Here is a 22,757-nt window from a genome sequence, read left to right as displayed (position 1 = left end):
TCACAACTCATGATGTGGTCAGATTTTAAATTGTAATTCTGAAAATGTTGCATTTAGAAAGTTGGCATTCTCTTACTTTAGCTATTTGGTGCCTGCTGTCTGTCTCTGATCACTTGTGCCACACACACAAAAGAAGCTTTGGTGTGACTTGATGGGCCATCATTTCAGGATGGGAGGGAGAAGCTGGCCACAGCCTCACTTTCACCTGAATGGGCTATGTCCTGTCCTCACACAAAGGGCTGCAGAAGCACCTGTAGTGAGTCTGGAGCAAAGGAATGAGGGTGAGACCTCTGTGCACGCCAAAAGCCTGTCTTTGGAGTCTCCCCCACTTCAAATGTCCAACTGATTATAAGTAGTGGATCTCTGACACTTTTAAGCACTTACAATTTATTTTTTAATAAATCATAGCTCAGGTTCTAAACATTTAATTTCTGTCCTTTTGGTCTTGTTTTATTTATTAAATTAAGTTCTGTTTTGCTAACCAGGTGTGGCATCTTTTTCTGTAGTGTTTTCACTGTTTTACTGTTTGAAGTGTTGCACAAATACAACAGCAGTCGAGTAGAGTGGCATTCCTTGTAGCAGCACAGCAGTCCTTCTTCCTGGCATGGTATCCACAGGTCTAGAAGAGTACTGAGGGGTGCTGTCAGAGGTCCATTTCTACCATGTTCTAAGAAGAGAGCACAATCACTTTAGCACTGGTTACCACAAGAACTTTAGCAAAGCTTTCATGTAGGGCTTTTTGAGAAACTACTCCTGAAAGTGACCTGAATATTGACAAACACTACATATTCTTATACTAGCTAATGCATAACCTCAGTTTGTGTCAGAAGTTCACCACCCCATTCATCCAGATCGTGAAGGGCATAGGTGGCCCTGTGTGTTGATCAGTGGGGAACATCAGTACTTTCATCTTTGGTAGGTATAACTGTCCTTGTGACTACAAGGATGGGAAAAAAGTGTTGTTGCCAACCTTGGCATTGTTCTCCCTATATGTTTTTGCCTTTAGACCTCCTGTTTTGCTGACTTTATTTGTGCATTCTTTCGGATTTTGCTAACTTTACCACTGCTAACCAGTGTTAAAGGGCTTGTGCTCTCTTCTTAAAATAGGGTAGAATTGGCTTCTACCCAATTGGCCTATTTAATTTACTTGTAAGTCCCCAGTAAAGTGGCACTACCTGTGCACAAGGCCTGTAAATTAAATGCTACCAGTGGGCCTGCAGCACTGATTGGGTCACCCACTTAAGTAGCACTTTGAACACGTCTCAGGGCTGCAATTACAGTCTTTGTGTGGGCAATTTTAAACTGCCATTCGACCCAGCAAAATATAAATTATGCAGGCTAAGACCATCCTTTTTAATACATTGAAAGTCACCCCTAAGGTAGACCTCAGTCAGCCCCAAGGGCAGGAAGGTTTACATGTCCTGGTAGTGAAAAACTCTTACATTTGTTGTTTACTACTTATGGCAAACCCTATCTCTGCCATTGGATAACACTGGACTTGCCTTATTACATTAAATAAGCTGTAATTTCCAAATGAGAGCAGGTAACCATTTTATGTTTGAGGTCTTTGGAATTTTAATGAAAAATCCCATCTTCTGGTGAAGTAGGATTTTATAGTACAATTTTGAAAATGCCACTTTTAAAAAGTTGGCATTTTAGTGGAAGAGCCATTTAATGCCTGCATCCTCTCCCTGGATCACATGACTCGGTGTACTTAACAGTTGGGCTTTGTGTATACCTCCTAGACAGCCACACACACTATGGCGAGCTTAGGTGTGCCTGGATAGACCACCACTGGCAGGATGGGAGGGAGGAGCCGGACAAAACCTCACTTACCTTTATATACATTGTGTCCAGCCTCCACACAAAGGGCTGCATTCCCCCTGTAGTTAGTCGAGACCCAGAACAAGGAAGGCAGGACACCTGTCACTTGAAAGGCAAACCTCTAGAAGCTTCTCCCTAACTCAAAGGCAGAGTTGGGTTTAAATACTGCACCTCAGAAACCAACTCTTCATTACACTTTTTGAGCTGTGGATGCTCTGCTTCTGTGCTGCTGATAGCACTGCTACTCTGCTGTACTGCTGCTCTGAATGACTGCTGCCCTGCGGTGCTGACCTGCTACCCTCCTGCATAGGTGAGAATGACTGGACCTGCATCTGTTAAACCCAGGACCCCAAAGTGACTTCAAGGGCTAATTGGTAGACCTCCTCACTTTAGCCTCACCAACAGAAGGTTCCAACCTCGAACCCAGCACATGGACTCTGTTACCCTGCTAAGTGGGGACAATCCAGTACTGGCCTTTGAAAGTGGGTATAAGGTGCTTTGCCAGCCTCTGTGGATCCAGCAAAACTGATGCATATCCTCTGTTGTGCAGCTCAACTCCAAGCAGAGCTGACACATTGCTGCTGCTGACAGGATGTGTTCCATTCCCAAGACCTGCATCACCTTGCACCCCACGCCTCATTGGAAGGACCACTACCCAATGCATCCTCAGAGCAGACCCTTGCATCCCTCATCGGTCACAGCTTTGATGACACTAGACTGCGTTGCTGCTCACCGGAACTGATACATCACCCGACTTTTTGGCACATCCTCAATGCCAGACTTTGCATAGCAAGCCCTCATTGATGGGATCCTTGACAACGATTGAGGCTCTCCCATAGCAGCCTCACAGAATCTAGAACCAACGCATCACTCAGACTGTGGAAAGCATCTTCAGCACAGAACCTTGCAATGCTCCACAGAACAGAATTTAGTGGGACTAATTGAGTCCCTGTAGTCAGTCAATGCTCCATCACTGTTGTCCTGATCTTGTGACTTTGTCCCGGTGTAGCATGACCAGATATCTACAGTTGACACTTTGTGCTTTCAGGATCTATTTTAACTAACATCTTTAAACCTGCATATCTCTGTTTCTATTGGTTGGATTTTTGTCATTGTGTTCTTGCTTTATATTTTAAATATTACTCATTTTGTCTAAATTGGTGTGGGATACTTTATGTGTGGTGTTTTTCATTTCATTATTGTTTGAAGTATTGCAGACATACTTAACATATTTCTTCTGAATTAGGCCTGACTGCTATGTGCCAAGCTACCAGAGTGTTTAGCACAGAATAATGTAGGGCTGTCTTGTGCCTCACTCTGACAAGGATTGTGCTTGCTGCTTGAGTAGGATTTCACCTTCCTCTTCAACTAATAACCCAATTTTTTACAAGCCTGATAAACATATGCACAAAACAAACACATTTATAGATAAGTACATGAATTGAAAAAGTCCAGTGTAACTAGAGAGAAGGAGAATTGCATTGCAGAAGCCAGCAGCTGTTTCATTGCTTTAAAGTGTGACTGATGAACAGACAAGAAGCACAGCAAGAAACATGCATGGTGAAAAAAACAGAAATTATTTAGTCTCAGATAGTTGCATGCTCATGGAGAGAAAGAAACAGAAGCAAGGAGAACTGTTTGCAAGGCCCTCTATTATTTCACCAACAAATGTTTGGATAACTTATTGGTAATCTTCATTACTCTGATTCTTCCTTACTCGTCCCATTCCTAACTGTGTGGAGTGAGTGTGCCCATTCACTCCCAGGATCACTCTCTGCAAAGCTGTTTCTTCCCTCTCAATGAAAGGAAACAGGGTTACAGAACATATAGACCTTTCTCTTCCTCCTAAACTTCCTGTTTACTAACAAGCTTCAAAACATGGGCTCATGGAAAAACAGGGAGGGAAGGGAGAGATGTAAGGAATGGGACGACTAAGGAAGAATCAGAGTAATGAAGATTACTGGTAAGTAATTTGAGCAGAGCATTACCTCCTCTTCTTCCGTTTCTTGTCCCTTTTCTATCTAGGAGAAGGAATACCAACTCAAAGAGCTCTTTCAACAGCCCACAGGAAACCACAAGGGACAAAGAATCTGTGAAAAAAAATCTTATTCTATAATATAACAGAGTAGGAAAAAATATCAGCCCCCCCTTAAAGGAGGACAAGTGTAGCAACCGAGAAAAAAGGAGTAAACAACAAAAAAACACCTAAGAGGAAGATCTTGTAGCCTCCAAGATCCATGAACTAAAAGATAACTCTGACCCCTGTGCCAAATGCAAACTGCAATGATAAATGAAGAAATGCCCTTAAGGCAACCATACCTCTAGTAGAATCACTCCTGTGATCTCTATCCAGATAAGCTGACAAAAATCACTATCTTCACTCAATGGGACAAGGTAGAGGAAGACGGCTTCTCACCTTTCCTCACAGGGCCAAAATTGAGAAACAGACTATCAGGCTGCTGAAACTCCAAATATCTCAAGAGGTACATCTTCAGAGTGCAAACTGCATCTAACAAAGAAAAAGAGGGGGCCAGTGTCAGAAGATTCCTGCTGTATCACAGGAATAACAGTCTTCATTCAGTGCCTGGTATCAGTTAGGTCGCTTTAAATCCTAAGGCGGAGAAATCGTGGTTGGAAAATGTCCAAGCAAGGGCGTGCTGTGTTGTCCTACAAGGGGAGGGGGGATTTCCCTTACGGACTAGGTGGTCTCACACACATAATAGTGTCTTGCTTCATCATTTGACCACCTAGCCCCACCCAAGTAAGATGATACTACTTGGGCGGACTCAACCTCTTGGTTAAAAGAACCAGAGGGAGTGCTGAAATTAAACTGACTGGATAGTTACATAGATCCAGAAGGGGTGAATAATAAAATTACCAAACATGTCACCAGTAGCTACTGCTAGTTTTAATGATGGTGCATGCTGGTAAGACTAAGAACAAGGGGGAGAGGCTCATTAGAGAATAATGTCTCTTGGAGTCTAAAAAGAAATACGTATGACCAACATGTTTCTGCCCTCACTAGGTGCTGGTAGGTCAGGGGCATTCGTCAGGGTCGGAGCACACGCAATAAGTGGGGTGCTCAAAGTGAATAATGTATGGCCTACCTGAACAAGTAGTTCATGGTGGGGTAGGTCTGTGATAGATAATAAATAGATAAACCACAATTTATTCAAAATGAAAAGGATATATTCAGAGTGAAAAAAAGTGGCAAACCACTGCACACAACACAGCAATAGGTGAAAAAAGTAAACGGCACTCACACACGCATGCAAATGTGACTTACCCCGGGGTTGGGGGCGATTTGCCTCTGGTCTGGCTAGTGCTGGGGTGGGGTTTTCCCTTGTAGTCACACTCTGAGGAGATTAAGGGTTTAGCAAGGAAGAAGGAAAGAGTCAGAAATAGAATGAGGGCGCACAAAGCGCTAAGGAACGTAGGAGACCAAGGGAGGGAAGTAAAGAAAGGCAAAGGGACCAAGCTTGAGACCAAGGGAAGAAAAAAAGAAAAAAAGAGATGAAAAAAAAAAAGAAAAAAGGTGGAAGCCAGGCCAAGGGGGAGCTAAAAGCTACCAGAGTAAGGGAAAACAGAGAAAAAAAGAGAAGAATCCAAGGGGCCAGGGAGGCCCACACTTACCACTCCAAAGGGAATACCATGGGGGGTACCTACATGCCGGAGCCAGGCCGCTCTGGTACTGACTGGAGGGCTGGTCTGATATTTATGTAGACCAACAGCCAATCGGTATGAGGCTGGGGAGGCTGGGGGCGGAATCCAATTAAGAAGAATATCCGGTGTGTCGGGCGTATTGGTATGGAAACGTCCCGACTCGTGGAGGGTATTACTGCCAAGCCCAAAAACCGGCCACGCCCACTCGGGGGCTGTGCCGGTACGGGAGCCTGGGGGGGCCCTGCAAGGCCCTGGTGAGGCGCAATAGCCCGTGTTTTTTCCCGGGACCTCTGGGGGACAGATTCCCGCGGGGTGGAACGCGCCGGGAAATGATGCAGTACAGCAGGGTGCTTCCTCCGCGGCGCGGCTGGCGAGCGCGGGGAGCGTCCTGCAATGACGCGTCGCGGTTAGCGCGGCGCGTCACTCAAGCCCACGGGACTCTGGGAGATTGAGTCCCGTGGGAAGAGCCTGGTCGTCCGGGTGGGACGACCAGGTGGAGGTTAAGAGGGGGGGGGGGCGGAGGGGGGAAAAAAAGGTTTGGGGAAGGTGAAGACAAGGGCAAGCACAAAAGGAAGGAAGAAGAAAGTAAAAAGACGAAAACAGACCAACAGAGGGAGAAGGGAAAGGGCAGACAAGACACTAGGAATAAGCAAAGGGGGGGGAAGAGGCAGAGGGGAGGGAAACAAAAGAGAGCTAAAAAGGAGGGGCAAGAAGGGGGGAGCAAGGAACAAGGGAAAAGCAAGAAGGAAAAAAGAAAAAAGGGGGAGAAGGCAGGACAAAAGCAAGAAAAAAGAAACGGCAGAACGGAGATAAGGACAACCCAAAAGAGGGAAAAAGGGGAAAAGGGCAGAGAAACATAAGGAATGAGCAAAGAGGGGGGTTGTGGGGGGGGGGGAAGGGGGGGAGGAAACTGAAGAGATGTGTGCAGATGAGGGAAAAGGGGAACAGAAAAGGTGTAAGAAGGGGAGAGCAACAATAGCTTGGATAGCAGGGGTCAGGGACACTACTCTGGTGGGAAGGATTACTACACAGGTCAAAAACAACAAGGATGGTAGGTAGTGAATCCCACAGTGGGGCATTTCAGGGCCCAAGGAATGCGGGATCATCAACAAAGTTATCTGCTACAATTTATGTGCTTAGAGGGGATCCCATAGGGGGAAGGAACCATGTTGGTATCTGGTCATCAGCTTAAAGCTGACCACTGGATATTGTCATTCAATCCTATAGTGTCCGTTCGCAGCCTCCATATCCACCTCTGTTCATATAGTAAGAGTTTGTGTTTGCCATTGGTTGTTGTGGATTTTATTTGGTCCAATACCACCCATTGCATGTGATCGGGATGGTGATTACTGGACATATAGTGCTCTGTGAGTCTTGTGGCATCTCTTTTGCAGCGGATGGTGCTCCTATGCTCGCAAATGCGTGTGCCCACTCTTCTTGTCGTCATCCCAATGTATCTCTTGTCACAGGGGCATGTGATCATATACACCACATTTTTGCTGTTACAGTTTGTTAATTGTCTAAGTTCCCAGGGTGTTTGTAGTCCCAAGTCAAGTGTGAGGGTTTTCTTGGTAAATGCGCAAACACTGCAGCTGCCGCATGGAAAGTGTCCTTTAGGGGGAGGAAGGTCCCAGAGGGTCTTTTGCCTACTTGTGGTGGGGTTTACCCGTGGGCGGGTATGTACGATCATATCCCGGATACTTTTAGCCTTTCTATAGGCATTCATTGTGATCTGGAAGGGGAGACCCCCAGAAGTGAGGATTTTCCAGTCTTCATTTATAATCTTTTTGATCGTATTGGACGCTGGGTTGAACGTGGTCACACAGATCAATGGGTCTCCCTTACTGGTTCTGCTGCTAGGATGCAGTAGAATCTCCCTAGGGCTCACACGGGCACGTTTGTCGGCTCTCCTCAGTAGGTGGTCCGGGTATCCTCTTGCTCGAAGTTTGTTAGTGAGTTGTTGAGCATGCTTTTTGTAGTCTGTTAGTTCGGTACAATTCCGCCGAAGGTGGAGATACTGACCCACTGGGAGGTTTTCCCTGAGGGAGCGTGGATGGAAGCTCTGAAACTGAAGGAGAGTGTTTCGATCAGTAGGTTTGTAATATACTTCTGTTACAAGGGAGCCATTTCTTTCAGTTATTAGTAGGTCAAGAAAGGAGACCGCCGGGTCACCCAGCGTGGCTGTAAATCTTAGAAAGGGATTCAGGGTGTTTAGCCAAGTGATGAAGATGGTTGCTTCTTCCCTTGTGCCTCTCCAGATAATCAGGATATCATCGATGTATCTTTTCCATAGCCTGATATGGTTGACATATGGGTTCTCTTCAGTGAGGACCATTTCTTTCTCGAAGTGATCCACATATAGGCATGCCAGGCTCGGTGCGAAAGTACTCCCCATCGAGGTACCCTGGATCTGTAAAAAGAAGTTCTTATCGAACTCAAAGAAATTTCTGGTAAGAGCCAGATGGGCTAGGTCCAGGATAAATTCTGGGGGGGGGTGATGTAGTTCCAGGCACCCCTATTTGGTAGGTCACTGACCACTTCTAGAGTTGCCTCCTGTGGAATATTGGTGTATAATGACTCCACATCCAGTGTCATGAGATGTTCTTTGTTTTTGTCAAATTCTAGGGTGTTTATAAGGGAGTTGTGTCTTGTGTCTGTTGTGTCTTTGAGGTATATGGGAATTTGTTTCACGAATGGTCGACCAGGCTCTTCCCACGGGACTCAATCTCCCAGAGTCCCGTGGGCTTGAGTGACGTGCCGCGCTAACCGCGATGCGTCATTGCAGGACGCTCCCCGCGCTCGCCAGCCGCGCCGCGGAGGAAGCGCCCTTCTGTACTGCATCATTTCCCGGCGCGTTCCACCCCGCGGGAATCTGTCCCCCAGAGGTCCCAGGGAAAACCACGGGCTATCGCGCCTCACCAGGGCCTTTACAGGGCCCCCCCAGGCTCCCGTACCGGCACAGCCCCTGTGTGGGTGTGGCCGGTTTTTGGGTTTGGCAGTAATACCCTCCACAAGTCGGGACGTTTCCATACCAATACGCCCGACACACCGGATATTCTTCTTAATTGGATTCCGCCCCCAGCCTCCCCAGCCTCATACCGATTGGCTGTTGGTCTACATAAATATCAGACCAGCCCTCCAGTCAGTACCAGAGCGGCCTGGCTCCGGCATGTAGGTACCCCCCATGGTATTCCCTTTGGAGTGGTAAGTGTGGGCCTCCCTGGCCTCTTGGATTCTTCTCTTTTTTTCTCTGTTTTCCCTTACTCTGGTAGCTTTTAGCTCCCCCTTGGCCTGGCTTCCACCTTTTTTCTTTTTTTTTCATCTATTTTTTTCTTTTTTTCTTCCCTTGGTCTCAAGCTTGGTCCCTTTGCCTTTCTTTACTTCCCTCCCTTGGTCTCCTACGTTCCTTAGCGCTTTGTGCACCCTCATTCTATTTCTGTCTCTTTCCTTCTTCCTTGCTAAACCCTTAATCTCCTCAGAGTGTGACTACAAGGGAAAACCCCACCCCGGCACTAGCCAGCCCAGGGGCAAATCGCCCCCAACCCCGGGGTAGGTCACATTTGCATGCGTGTGTGAGTGCCGTTTACTTTTTTCACCTATTGCTGTGTTGTGTGCAGTGGTTTGCCACTTTTTTTCACTCTGAATATATCCTTTTCATTTAGAATAAATTGTGGTTTATTTATTTATTATCTATCACAGACCTACCCCACCATGAACCACTTGTTCAGGTAGGCCATACATTATTCACCTTGAGCACCCCACTTATTGCATGTGCTCCGACCCTGACGAATGCCCCTGACCTACCAGCACCTAGTGAGGGCAGAAACATGTTGGTCATACGTATTTCTTTTTAGACTCCAAGAGACATTATTCTCTAACGAGCCTCTCCCCCTTGTTCTTAGTCTTACCAGCATGCACCATCATTAAAACTAGCAGTAGCTACTGGTGACATGTTTGGTAATTTTATTATTCACCCCTTCTGGATCTATGTAACTATCCAGTCAGTTTAATTTCAGCACTCCCTCTGGTTCTTTTAACCAAGAGGTTGAGTCCGCCCAAGTAGTATCATCTTACTTGGGTGGGGCTAGGTGGTCAAATGATGAAGCAAGACACTATTATGTGTGTGAGACCACCTAGTCCGTAAGGGAAATCCCCCCTCCCCCTGTAGGACAACACAGCACCACCTTGCTTGGACATTTTCCAACCACGATTTCTCCGCCTTAGGATTTAAAGCGATCTAACTAATACCAGGCACTGAATGAAGACTGACCTAGTCCTACCCTCAGTTCCTACTACCCCACACCTTTAGTGATTATATAGATTTCTTTTGGGAGGCGGTGTGGGTTAGCAACACTCCCAGTGCTCTCCTTTTGTGTACTCACAGGAATAACAATCATCTCAAAGTGAAAAGAGGAATTTACCTTTGGAAGGAACTAATGAACAAGAGAAAGAATGACCTTGTCATAAAAAATGTGCAGTTAGGGATGGGGTCAAATTAGGGTATTCAGCTCTCCCAAATGTCTGGCTGTGGTAATGGCCACACGAAAAAAACACTTTAAGGTAGGAACTTAGGAGAAACAGACTTCAAAGGTTCATACAGAGAGGTCTTCAAATGAGAACGGACCAGAGGAAGAGGTTACATATCCTAAGCCTTAGAAGCTGAAAACTCTTAAAGAGCTTAGAGGGCATGACTTCAACGAAAGACAGATTGTCTGAAGGATCACAACAAGTCTTAATGGAGAACCACTGAAGGTTAAGGGTGTTGGAAATGGCCTTTCTGCAGGGTCATCACCAAACATTTTGCCTTCCTCCTTCTCTTTTTCTGACATCAGTTTGCTTTAGGACACTGCACACTTTACCACAGCTAATCAGTGCTAAAGTGCATATGCTCTCTCCTTAAAACATGGTGACATTGGCTCATACCCAATTAGCTTATTTAATTTACTTGTAAGTCCCTAGTCAAGTGCACTACATGTGCCATGGGCCTGTAAATTAAATGCTACTAGTGGGCTGCAGCACTGGTTGAGCCACCCACATAAGTAGCCCCCTAACCATGTTTCAGGCCTGCCTTTGCAGGGCCTGTGTGTGCAATTTCACTGCCACTTCAACTTTGCATTTAAAAGTAATTGCCAGGTCTTAAACCCCCCTTTTTCTACATATAAGTCACCCCTAAGGTAGGCCCTAGGTAGCCCATACGGCAGGGTGCTATGTAGGTAAAAGGCAGGACATGAACATGTGTGTTCTATATGTCCTGGTAGTGTAAAACTTCTAAATTTGTTTTATACTGCTGTGAGGCCTGCTCCTTTCATAGGATAGCATTAGGGCTACCCTCATGTACTGTTTGAGTGATAGATCCTGATCTGAAAGGAGTAGCCAGGTTATATTTAGTATGGCCAGAATGGTGATACAAATCCTGCTTAATGGTGAAGTTGGATTTTATATTACTATTTTATAAATGCTACTTATAGAAAGTGAGCATTTCTCTACACTTAAATCCTTCTGTGCCTTCCAATCCACGTCTGGCGAGGTTTAGTTGACAGCTCCCTTGTGCATTCACTCAGACAACCCCAAACACAGGATGCTCATTCACACTTGCATGCATCTGCATATTGAATGTGTCTTCCTGGGCTGGGAGGGTGGAGGGCTTGACACTTACATGTCGAAGGACAGTAGCATGCCCTCACACAAAGGACTGCCACACCCCCTACTGGGACGCTGGTAGACAGGATAGAACTGGAAGGGGACCTTGTGCACTTCTAAGCCACTCTTTGAAGTCTCCCCCACTTCAAAGGCACATTTGGGTATTTAAGCAGGGTCCCTGACCCTACCAACTCACACACTCCTTGGGGTAGACACTCTACCTTGCAGACACTTCCTGGAGAAAAGAACCTGAACCAGAACCTGCTTCCTGCCAAGAAGACCTGCCTGGCTGCCCAAAGGACTCTTTCTGTGAGTGACTCCTGCCTTACTGTTGCCCTGCTGCCTTGCTGCTCTCTGGCGAAGAAGTGCTCTCCAAGGGCTTGGATAGAGCTTGCCTCCTGTTCCCTGAAGCCACAGGACCAAAAAGACTTCACCTCCACAAGAAGGACTCCTTGTGCGTTGAAATTCAACGCAGAGCCTGCACTGCGGTGCAATTTTCACCGCACGCCGAACCGGAACAACGCAGCCTGACTTTGCATCAAGAAGATCGACGCAGCACCAGCGTAGCGACCGAAAATTTGAAGCACGGCCCACCGGATCGACGCACAGCCGAGTTGGAATAACGCAGCCCGACTTGCAGAGAGGAATCGACACAGCGCCTGCCATGCAGTAGAAAATTCTACGCAATGCCCACTGAATCGATGCAGCTCTTGTGACTTCATCCTGCCAGCGCAGGAAATCCACGCATCGTGCCCGGGGCATCTGAAAACTCTGCAACCCAAAGAGGATCCACGACCGGGGCCAGAAATCGATGCACAGCCATCCTTGCATGAAAACTAAACGACGCATCGCTGTGTGCAGCCCGAGAGATCGACGCACACCCCTTTGTTTTCACGCATCTCCTCCTCTGCGGTTCTTTGCGGAGATTTTGCACACGAACCAGGTACTTTGTGCTTGAAATAGACTTTGTGTTTAAAAGACTTAAGACACTTTATATCACTTTTACAGTGATATCTGAACATATACTTATTGTATTTTAATCATTTTGACGTGCATCTTATCAGATAAATATTATATATTTTTCTAAACACTGTCTGGTGTATTTTTGTGCTGCTATATGGTGTTATTGTATGATTTATTGCACAAATACTTTACACATTGCCTTCTAAGTTAAGCCTGACTGCTCAGTGCCAAGCTACCAGAGGGTGGGCACAGGATAATTTGGATTGTGTGTGACTTACCCTGACTCGAGTGAAGGTCCTTGCTTGGACAGGGGGTAACCTGACTGCCAACCAAAGACCCCATTTCTAACAAAGGGTAGTAAGCAATGGGCCCTTATCAAACCCCTCTTTAAGGAATTGAAAGATTTCAGTGGTGGGAGAACAAACAGGAGACAAAGATATTTCCCTGCACCACTTATAAAAGAATCCCCAATTATGGCTGTACGCCTTATTCGGGGAAACTCACCCAGAAGACTGAATAGAACGTGACACCGTCAAAGAAAGACCCTTATTCATGAGACCCTCCCTCTCAATCTCAAGACCAAGACTCTTAATGTGGCCAGAGTCTGCAGAGGAAGAAGAGGGATAGACAGGGGAGATGGATCCAGGGGAAGGAGTACTCCTGTTCCAGAATCAGAAGCCTGAGAAGAGGGAACCAAAGTCTGCGAACCAACAAAGGAAGGACTATGACCACCTCCACTTCTTCTCTGAGCAGACAAGCTAGAAAATGCAGAATCAAGGAAATCAGAGGGAATGGGTAGAGAAGACATGAAGGCAAACAACTCGTCAGGACGTTGATGCCCAATCCACCTTGAGAGAGGAACTTAGTGAAAAAGAGAGGAAACTTGGCATTTAGAGATGTAGCACAAAACCCACGATGGGAATCTCTCAAGGACAGTAAATCTGGGAGAAAACATGAGGAGCTAGAACAAAGTTCTGAGGGGACGGGAATTCCAGACTCAAATGATCCACCTGACAATTTATCACCCCCTGAATGTGGCGAGCTTTCCACCATAGAAGGTTGGTCTGAGGGAAGAGGAGCCAATGCCAAATTGGCAATTGATTTATAAGTGTGCCACTTGGTTGGACTACCACAAAATTACCCCTCAGAGCACTTGAGAAGGAAAGCAGGGCATTCCTGACAAACTCCCCTTTGTTCTTTCCAGTTGGACGTTCTCACATTCTCCGCCACAGTCAAAAGACCCTGACCTGTGAGATCCCCAGCCCAAACTGCTGGGATCAGTAGTCAGAAATACTGGGTCTAGTTATCGAAGTGGGGAGCCCCCCTCTGGAGAAGGAGGATGCAACCACCAAGCAAGTTCCTGTCCGATGGATGCTCACACCAGAATGTAAGCATCATAGTCAGCCCTGGTTGGGGCCCAATGGAGCAGAATATGATGGATCACTGTAGGAGGCTGGCTCTCTATGTAGTGTACAAACTAGGTACACTGTGTAGGGGGTCCAAGCAACCACACAGTTGTTTTCCAGAGGTAAAAACTAGATCACCTAATGCTCTAATTTTATATGTATCTTAGTCGAGCAGTTAGGCAATTCTTGGAGAAGTGGAAATCATTGGCTGTACTCACAGAGTTCATCATGGGACTCACACACTCAAAAGACTAACTAAAGACCAATTTATAAAAATACTTCAGATTTTTATATAATTTTAAGACCAAGAGTATCGAAATTGGTTAAGTACTTTCTAAGATATAAATTTTTGAAGTCTTTGTGTGCATAATTATGCACCATAAGAATCAATAGGCAGTCACTTTTTAAAATTCATATAAAATCGCACAGTTATGTTACCAGGTTCAGCTTTTGCAGGTTGGTTGAGGCTGTTGGTGGGCACACTGTGCCAGCTGGAGGGGATTGGGAAGCTCCCAGTTCTGGGAGGTGCAGCACTGGAAAGTCTGTAGGAGCAAGACAAGGGCCACTCAGGGGGACCACTTGGAAAAGGGTGGTTCTTGCAGATTTAAGGGTGGTGCCTTGGTGTCGCATTGGAGTGTAGATGTCTCAAGGGGTGTGGGATCCTGGGGGCATAGCTGGTTTGTCGTTGCAGGGTGCTGGGTGGCCAGGTGCAGGGCGAGTAATTGATCCAGGATCTGTGCGTAACTGAGTCCCTTGGAGCTAGAGGTGTCTCTTGGAGGGCAGCTTATAGGACAACGGGGGGCACTCTGGCATGAGGTCTGGGGTGTTCCTGAAGTCTCTTGATTGGGACTTCCTCCTGGTCCTCCAAATCGGAGAGGCAGGACTCTCCCCAAGTTTGTATATTGGCTGTCTGGTGGTGGCAGCTCGATAAAATCAGTCAGCAACCATGCCAGGATAGTTCGTTTTTGCAGGGGGCACATCAAAGGTGGTCCCTGGGTACATTTAGAGACAAATCCAATACTGGCACCAGTTTGGATTTATCATTCTGAATTGTTTGATACCGAACAACCCAGGGTTCAGAGTGGCTCTCATGTAGATGGGAAACTCGGGTTGACCAGTGTCCAGCACATATATTAAAATGGCTGCTCTGTTCACTCACTATGTCCCAGGCTTGGCAAGGACACTGTGGGGGCACATTTCTCTTGCAACTGTGCCCTCACATATACTACTGCCTTAGGGCTGTAAGGCCTGTCAGAGGGCTGTCTTCACCCATAGCAAATGCAGTATTTGGTGGTCAGGCACACAGGAAGTGTGCCATGTCAAGTTTGTATTTTAGGTTTATACCAGAACACAGCCTGCATTGGAAGTGCAGGGTGCATCTGGATGCATGGATCTAGAGAGTGGCAAAATCAGTGCTGCAGCCCTCAGGGGCCTACCCATAGTACCCCATGCCCTGGGCAAGTAGGTGTCCACTTATAGTGGTAGCTGAAGCTGTATCCAATTGTGCCAATAGCCAATGCATCACAACAGATTAAGGGAAAGAGCTCTGGCCCAGGGAACCTGGTTAGCAGGGCTCCTGGGCACTACAACTTCTAGGACACATCAACATCAGGCAAAAACCTGGGGGGATAACCACGTCAAAAAGAGGCCCTCTCTAACAACCACCTGACTCAGGTGAAGATGGGCCCAAGGTATGATCACAAAAGTAGGAGCCAAAAAAGATAAAAGGAGAGACAGGGAACAGTGACAACATATTTTCTCTGAAACATAACAGTCCAGGCTGAAAGGGTCATACAAAAAACCCTGCTTACCATGCAATAGCCTTTCGGCTTTCAACAGGCTCTGAATGAACCGTCTCATCTTGGTATGCCTGGATTCAAGAAGGAAAGCTGTCACTTGGCTTGTGTCGAAAACTGCTCCAACATATTCCAGTCTCTGAAAGGGGACTTGGGGAGATTTCAAGGGTTTGATCAAGAAACCAAATCCTTCCAATGTGTAAATAGCATTAGCCATTTCTGCCGCACTTTCTGCTGCGAGGGATCCTGAATAAGAAAATCGTTCAGATAAGGCTGGATCATGGTTCCTTGAAAATGTAGGAGGCTTATCACCTGAGCCAAAACCTTAGCAAAAATCTGGGTGGAGGTCTTCAGTCCAAATGGGAATTATTTGAATTGCCAGTCCTGTGACCCCATGGCAAACCTGAAAAACCACTGGGAGTCTGGATCACAGGAAAATGGAGATATGCATTCTGAAGATTGATCTGTGAAAGGAAATCTCCTGGAGAAATCAGAGGAATTTCCTGCTGCAAGGTGTTCATTTGAAGTGTATTGTCTGAATAAAGCTGTTCAGAACACGCAGGTCTATGATCATCCGATAATCTCCTTAGACCTTTGTGACCAGAAATACCTGCGCATAAAACCCACAACCTCTCTCCTGAGATGAAACTTTATTAGGGCCTGTTTAAGTACAAGAGAGGTGATACTTTCTTCCACGTCAGTCTCTTCACAGTTCTTTGAGGCAACCAGCCTGAAAGAAATGAGATTCTGGTAACTCCTGGGAAACATCTGTAATATAACTCTGGGAGATAACCTGAAGAGCCCAACTGTTGGAAATCCAAGTCTCCAAAGCTCTCTGGAATTGTAATAACCACCCCCCAACAGGAGAGAGAGAGGGCTCAGACTAGTCAGGTAGGTTGGTTTGAGCCACCCTTATCCCAAACTGGCCGTGGCCATAGCAGAAGCGTGAAAACAATCAAAGGCTATGTCGGAAAAGGATTTAGCCTGTATTTCCATTTGACCCAGCAACTCAGAAAAATCCTCACGCTCTTGAATAGCACAAGAAATTACCTGGAAATCTTTGGCTAAGGTCTGAGATGTATAAACACCATAAATCACAGACCATAAGGAAAGATTGAGGCCTGCATGAACTCTCTACAAAACACTAGTACCGTGCTGTTCTACATCTGTCAGAAGCTGAAGATTGGAAGACAAACATGAAACCACAAGCTCTAGGTCCTCTTTCAAAGTATATTTCCCTCTTGAAGAAGCACCAGCAGGAAAACCCAGATCTTCATCATTCTAATCCAGAGAGTGACTGGAGGACACTGAAGAAGAAGATGAAACAGACCAAGCTGATCTCGAAGAAGATGCACGAGACAGTGGTTAAGAAGGTCTTCACTGATGCTTATTATAAGCTTCTGACAGCTTCTTATCTATATCCTGGAGACGTGCCTCAGAAACAGGAGGGAAATAATATCTAACTTTCCTATCCCAGACCCACTGAAGAACTCTGTCAGAAGAATAACGATGGCTCTTCTGAGTATGCATTCCCACAGGCAAAGACCAATGTCCTAACAAGAAAAATCAGTAGCTTATAAAGGCAAAAACGTGAGGAACTGACCTCAAACACCTGCATAAAAAAAAACAAGGGCCCTCGGGCAAAAGGTAGCCACTACAGTCAAGCCAAAAAAGAAGGAAGGGGAAGCTACTTTAACCTCACTGAACCAGCACAGCAAACCTGAAGGCAAAAGTCAATTTTCAGGGCTAGGTGCAAAAACTGAAATCACACGAATCATGCATTTTACAGTCTACATCCAACACAGCAGCTCTCAACACAGGCGTTGTGCCCCAGAAAATGCTATTTCTAAGAGGAGGCCTGCCCTGTAAAACAGGGCTCCTCTGGTAAGAAACATGGTGCCAAGGAAATAAAAAATGCAAAATTGAACTCTGAGCAAAATACAACCGATGCCCAAGCAGCTAAGTGAAATGAGTAACAGCCGTCCTCTCACTGTTCAGATAAAAACAGCACTGAGCTGTTATGTGAGAAGGAGCTCTCCCAAAGGAATCACAGCCCTCTCAGCGTGACTTGAGAAAAGGCCTTCATGAAGAAATGCACCACCCCAGCTGTCACTCCTAAAGAACTGTGGCATGACCCGGTTTGCAAAGTTACCCCTCCATGGCCATATTAAAACAACACGGTACAAAAGGAACCGTCTACAAAGAAGAGTGGTGCCCAATCATCTGCTTCTAAGGACTCCCATGTGGCCACATTAAATAACATACAGCGTGAGAGGAGCTTGATCCAAAAGAAGAGCAGCACCCCTGCCGTCACTTCTGCAGAACTGCGGTACTCATGCAGCCACCGAGAATACATAAAAAGCATATACCGTAAAATCTTCAAAGGCATTCCTTCAACCCTTACACGCAGCCCTATAGTAGGTTTGGGCACATAAATAAAAAAGCATTTGCAATGCAATGGGTCTCGCATTTACTCGAGTTAAAGATATTAGCTTTGTAAACTCCTAACCAGACTTTTCTTGCCACATAAACTGAAAAGTAAAACAGTTTCACATAAGGGAGGCGACACTCACCATGAGCGCAAAGCAAACACACAAAAGGAAACAGAACTTCGCTCGCAATGAAACGTATCGGCAAAAGCGCAATTCTCCATATAACCGGCAAAAGTGCAATTATCCATGTAACAGGGTCGATGTCATGCAAAGCGCTCTACTAGTGCCCAGTGAGATTGCGCTACCTGCGAAAAAAAGAGAAAAAGTAGTGCAGAAACTATACTGAAAACACAGAGCCTCATACGTTTTCAGTAGTGTATTGCTAGAGGTAGGCTAAACACCGGAAAAGGTATGACGTAGGCACGCCTTTCAATAATTACATCAAGCTAATTTTAAAAGGCAAGCAAACGAACCAACCAAACTGATGGGCTTGGCATGGGTGTGGTTACAAAACCACAGAGAGATTACACCAGGGACTAAGCGCTTTGCGTTTAAACCTAAATCACAAGAAGTTCAGAAGGGAGGGGAGGGGCTTTATGTTTGTAAACTTGTTTCCTTTCATAGAAAGGAAGAAATAGCTTTAAAGAGTAACACTGAGAGTGAATGCACGTTCACTCCACCTAGTTATTAGTGGGACGAGGAACGGAAGAAGAGGTGGTAATGTTAGTTTCAAATCAGATAAATGAACCTGCTTCACAGAGTAGCAGGATCATACTAAGTAAACTTTTCTTCTTCACCTAAAATTGTTGCACACACTTTGCCTAACCAGCATGTTCAATGTGTTGATATGCCACCCTCTGCAAAAGCAAGCCACTAAGGAAAGGTCACAGTAATGAGTAAACAGAGTAACATGCAGCAAAACAGAGAGAACAGAAAGGCATGGGGTGGTTGATAGAGCATAAAGGCAGGAGACACATGGAAAATGAATTTAAAAGAAATAGGAGACACGAAAAGTGAAATAAAAGCTCCATTGCCAAGTGTGATGATCGGTAGTGAAATAACATGGAGGAGAGAACGAGAGCTATGAGGATGTACATGGAGAGTCTTGTGTGAAAATTCATGCTGAAGGAAGTGGAGGTCACAAAGGTTTTCCAGTACCTAACAATGTAAAAGAGAAATCCACCATGGTGGTCTGCAGCTGGCATTAAAAAATCTCAGTCCAGACATAGTGTTGCCACCTAGAATCAGATAACGTACCACACTCATATGTGCATATCCCGCTTGAACAAGCATAGCCCACTGGTAGCAAGAGAAAGGCTCATCTTCATCAAACATATATTACACCCATACAAGTGCACTGTAGTTCCTCGACAGACATCACAATGACAGCTGGAGCAATACCTCTGGCGCCCAATCACATATCACAAGTCAGACGAACTACCACTTTTTTCACTCACAATTCCATCCAACTGTGCACATAAGGCATTTTCAACGTCCTTTGCTGATGTGCTATCCAAAGCATTCTTATCATATAAACAGGTTCACATATAAGCAGCTTAATGGGATTTTTATTCATACAGGACATCTGGTCACAAGATAAGAATACAGTACCTCTTTTCCTCCAGTTCCTAACATGTAAACAGATTGGCGTTGGTCATACCGAATCTGAACATTGTAAACTTTATCGTTGAATAACACCATGAGTACAAAGGGATGTGGCGTGGTTTTCTTAGAGCTGTTTCTCACCAAAAAGGTACCATCCTTAAAGAAAAAGTATTTAGAAAACATGTACATATGCTGCAATTTGTACCACCGAGAAACGAAAAAATGACAATTTTTACATAATATACATAGGAATCTTCCTGATAATCTCACAGCCAGGATACAATGGAGGGGAAAGTAGAGGTCCAATGCAATTTACATCACTTTACTCATCCCTCTTTTAGTCCACTTAAGTTTTCCTTGTCCCGGTCAACACCTAGGACATCAGTTTGTAAAAAGTATAGGATTTTTATAGGAGCCACCACACACACAGCTGAATATTAGGGTTACTGAGTATCAAGAATACTTAGCCTTGTTTCCATTTCGGGACTCTTTCACCCACCACCCTAAACTTCCTGTCCTTTCATCTCACCCAAGTCGGTTCTATTTCATTCTTGTTTTCCCTCTTTCTCATTCTTTTCATAACGTTCTGTTACTCCTTCTTCTACCCTTTCATTGGCAAGTAAAATAAACATACCAGAGTGCATGAAACCAGTACATGAAAAGATATTGGCAAACAATTGTGTAGCCAGAAGGGTAAGCTCTCATTATATCCTATGGCACTCGTGATAAGGCAGGTGGGATATCCGCCAAGATGTAATGAAGTAACCCATCCACTACACACTAAATCAGAGTCTTAATAGTGTAAAGGCACCTGTGTTATCATTATATGTGTATTGTATGTGTTTATATATGCAATATATATATATTAATATATATATATATATATATATATATATATATTATTATACTTCATTTACAGATAGTAATATATATATAATGAAATAGTCTCAATAACTTATTTATAATTACTTTAAGCATATATATATATATATATATAAACACATGGTATTATTAGCTAATCTTACGTATAAATAAATGCTACATCTTTTAAATTAGCTAATTGAAAAAAGAGCTATATTATTTTTGGGGGTAGGTTGGAGTTTTTAGGGTTCAGTTGTGGATATCTTTTAGATACGGTAAGGAGTTTTTAAAAGTGAGGCATTAGAACTGTACAGGGCTAGTAGGGAGCGTTTAGGATTCAGGGATGGGTAGAGTTTAAGGGTAGTAGGAGGTTTTAAGCATTGAGGGATGGGTTTTGTTTGCTAGTAGTAAGCAGCTTTTTTTTACAATTCATGGGTAGGTAGTGTTTAGTGGTTCTAAGGAGTTAAAATAATTTATGAATGGGTAGTGTTTTGGGTGGTAAAGAATTGTTAGGGGTTCAGGGATGAATAGAGTTATTGGATACTATGATATTTTTAGGGATGATGGGTAGGTACTGTAAGGGGTAATAAGAGGTTTTTATGGTTCTGGGACTGGTGCTGTTTAGGGGTTGTGAGCAGGTTTGAGGGTTCAACGTTTGGTAAAGTTAAGGGAAGAAGGGGAGCTTTTACTGTCTTCGGGATGCATTGTTGCAGATACTAGTGATCCTCCATGAAGCAACAGAAACAGTGGGAGTACTCAGTTGTCAGCTCCGTTATTACCAAAACCTTGTTTGCAGCCACAGTGGTCTGAACTACGGCAAAGATGATCCACAGTGGCCAATGGAGGAGGCCTGACTCATTTATGCATAATATGGTGAAAGTCTACTTTTGTCCTCTTGGTAAAAGATACAATAAACTACAGGTACAACACTGAATTCCTGAGCATTTATCTGGACTCAGGCACAGCATGTATGCCTTGCTTTAAGTCAAAATTGAGGAAAGGGTGCAGTCCTACAAGAAAGAAATGTAATTATTTCAGCCCCTATCAAAAGCACTCCCAGGGAGATGAAGCAAATATTGAGTGCAGAAGATGACAGCTGGTTATTATATATTTCTGGAGATAACAGAACTGTGCAAAACAGGCATTTCATGATGGAAGCACTGCTATTGTATTTTCCCAGACTACTCTGGTATATTTTCTGCCTTTTATAGACCTAATATATGCATTTCCATCAGGCCCCTTATGAGAAGTGTTTGATGTCTGAGGAACATCCACCACCTATAATTTAAGTTGAAAATAGTACAAAGGGTGTTCAACAAGGACCTGAATTACCATGGCATATCACTACACACCCAAAGTTGATCACTTCCCTATAATTAGCCAACTGGTCACTGAAAGCAACAACAAAATAAAAGTGAGAGCAAGTAGGAGTCTGGTATGCAGAATCCAGCTAGATCATGTGTTCCTAATCAACTGGAAGAAATAGCACCTAAGTCCGGTTCAAAAGCTAAACTTTATCAGAGCCAGGTTCTGCACAGGCATGGGTTTAGTATCTCTGCCAGACAAATAAGTTTACAGCAACAGATACATACTCAAGACCTCCATGATGAAGCAACAGGCAATGGTCAGAGAGTCAGTAAGCGTCCAGGACAACACACGTCTTGGTATACAATAAGCATACTGAATTTTACACCTATAGTATTTCTGCTATATTCTCATGGGCTCTCCTTATCTCTGGCTTATCTATGCAAACCAAGATGGTGGACCCCAATTTCGTAGAACATCAAGTAGTGCTGAATATCATCGAACCTAGTGAGAGGAATACCCCTTAGGCCTCTCCAAAAGTGAATAACGCTATGGATGTATGAGGAGTAGTGTGGGAGCACTAATGAGAGACAGGAAAATGTAAGGTCATCAGGCCTCTTTGGAGGCAAAGTTGTCCTTAAGTTAGAAGGCACTGAAAGTAGTACTTTTTGTTGGTAAAGCCTAAAAGATCGAGATCCAACAGAAGCCAGTTCTAATCAATTAGGACAAACTGGTAACACCTGAGTTCGTTAACAGGAAAGGGCCAAGCACTAGGAAGCATTTGCTTTTTTCTGGGTGACCTATGCAGTACTATGTATCAAAAATGTGTAACATACATGATTGTATAAAATGAGCAGTGCTTTTGTAGCATCCAAAGACCTATCCTTATATCCGCAATTTTTCTTGGAGCTTCATAATAGATGTGAATGCACAGTCAGAACGTTTTTGCATCTCAATAGATTACATTTCTACCTTGGTTATGCACAGAATTTCAGGAGCAAAAATACTGTGGCAGAGTGTCCCTATCTCTGAACCATCACATGGTAATAAAAATCAGGTAAGGTACAATTGGCATCTTTTTGGCTTGGTAATGCTTTCCTCTTCATTCTGCAATGGTATTGGAATATTCATGGATATATATATAGATTACACCATCCAAAGGTCCACCTTATGGCGCGCAGATTTCACGGGTGCAAACGTGAGGAAAAGACCATTCCTCCACAATCTCCAACACCAACAATTGCCAAACAATTGATTCGTTT

General features: G+C 44.6%; 1 protein-coding gene across 1 annotated transcript in view; it reads right to left on the bottom strand.

Moving 5' to 3' along the window:
• The window catches only part of LOC138246964 (lymphocyte cytosolic protein 2-like), a 98,856-nt gene that overhangs the window by 9,141 nt on the left and 66,958 nt on the right, over positions 1-22,757 (bottom strand). The window contains exon 7 of the mRNA XM_069201713.1: positions 19,336-19,485. Within this exon, the coding sequence (XP_069057814.1) occupies positions 19,336-19,485 (150 nt within the window). The remainder of the gene's footprint in view (positions 1-19,335; positions 19,486-22,757) is intronic.

Source organism: Pleurodeles waltl, chromosome 7 (assembly GCF_031143425.1).
Source record: "Pleurodeles waltl isolate 20211129_DDA chromosome 7, aPleWal1.hap1.20221129, whole genome shotgun sequence".
NCBI classification, from domain to species: Eukaryota; Metazoa; Chordata; class Amphibia; order Caudata; family Salamandridae; genus Pleurodeles; species Pleurodeles waltl.
The sequence above is the reverse complement of the archived record's forward strand: the minus strand, read 5'-3'. Positions and strand labels throughout refer to the sequence as shown.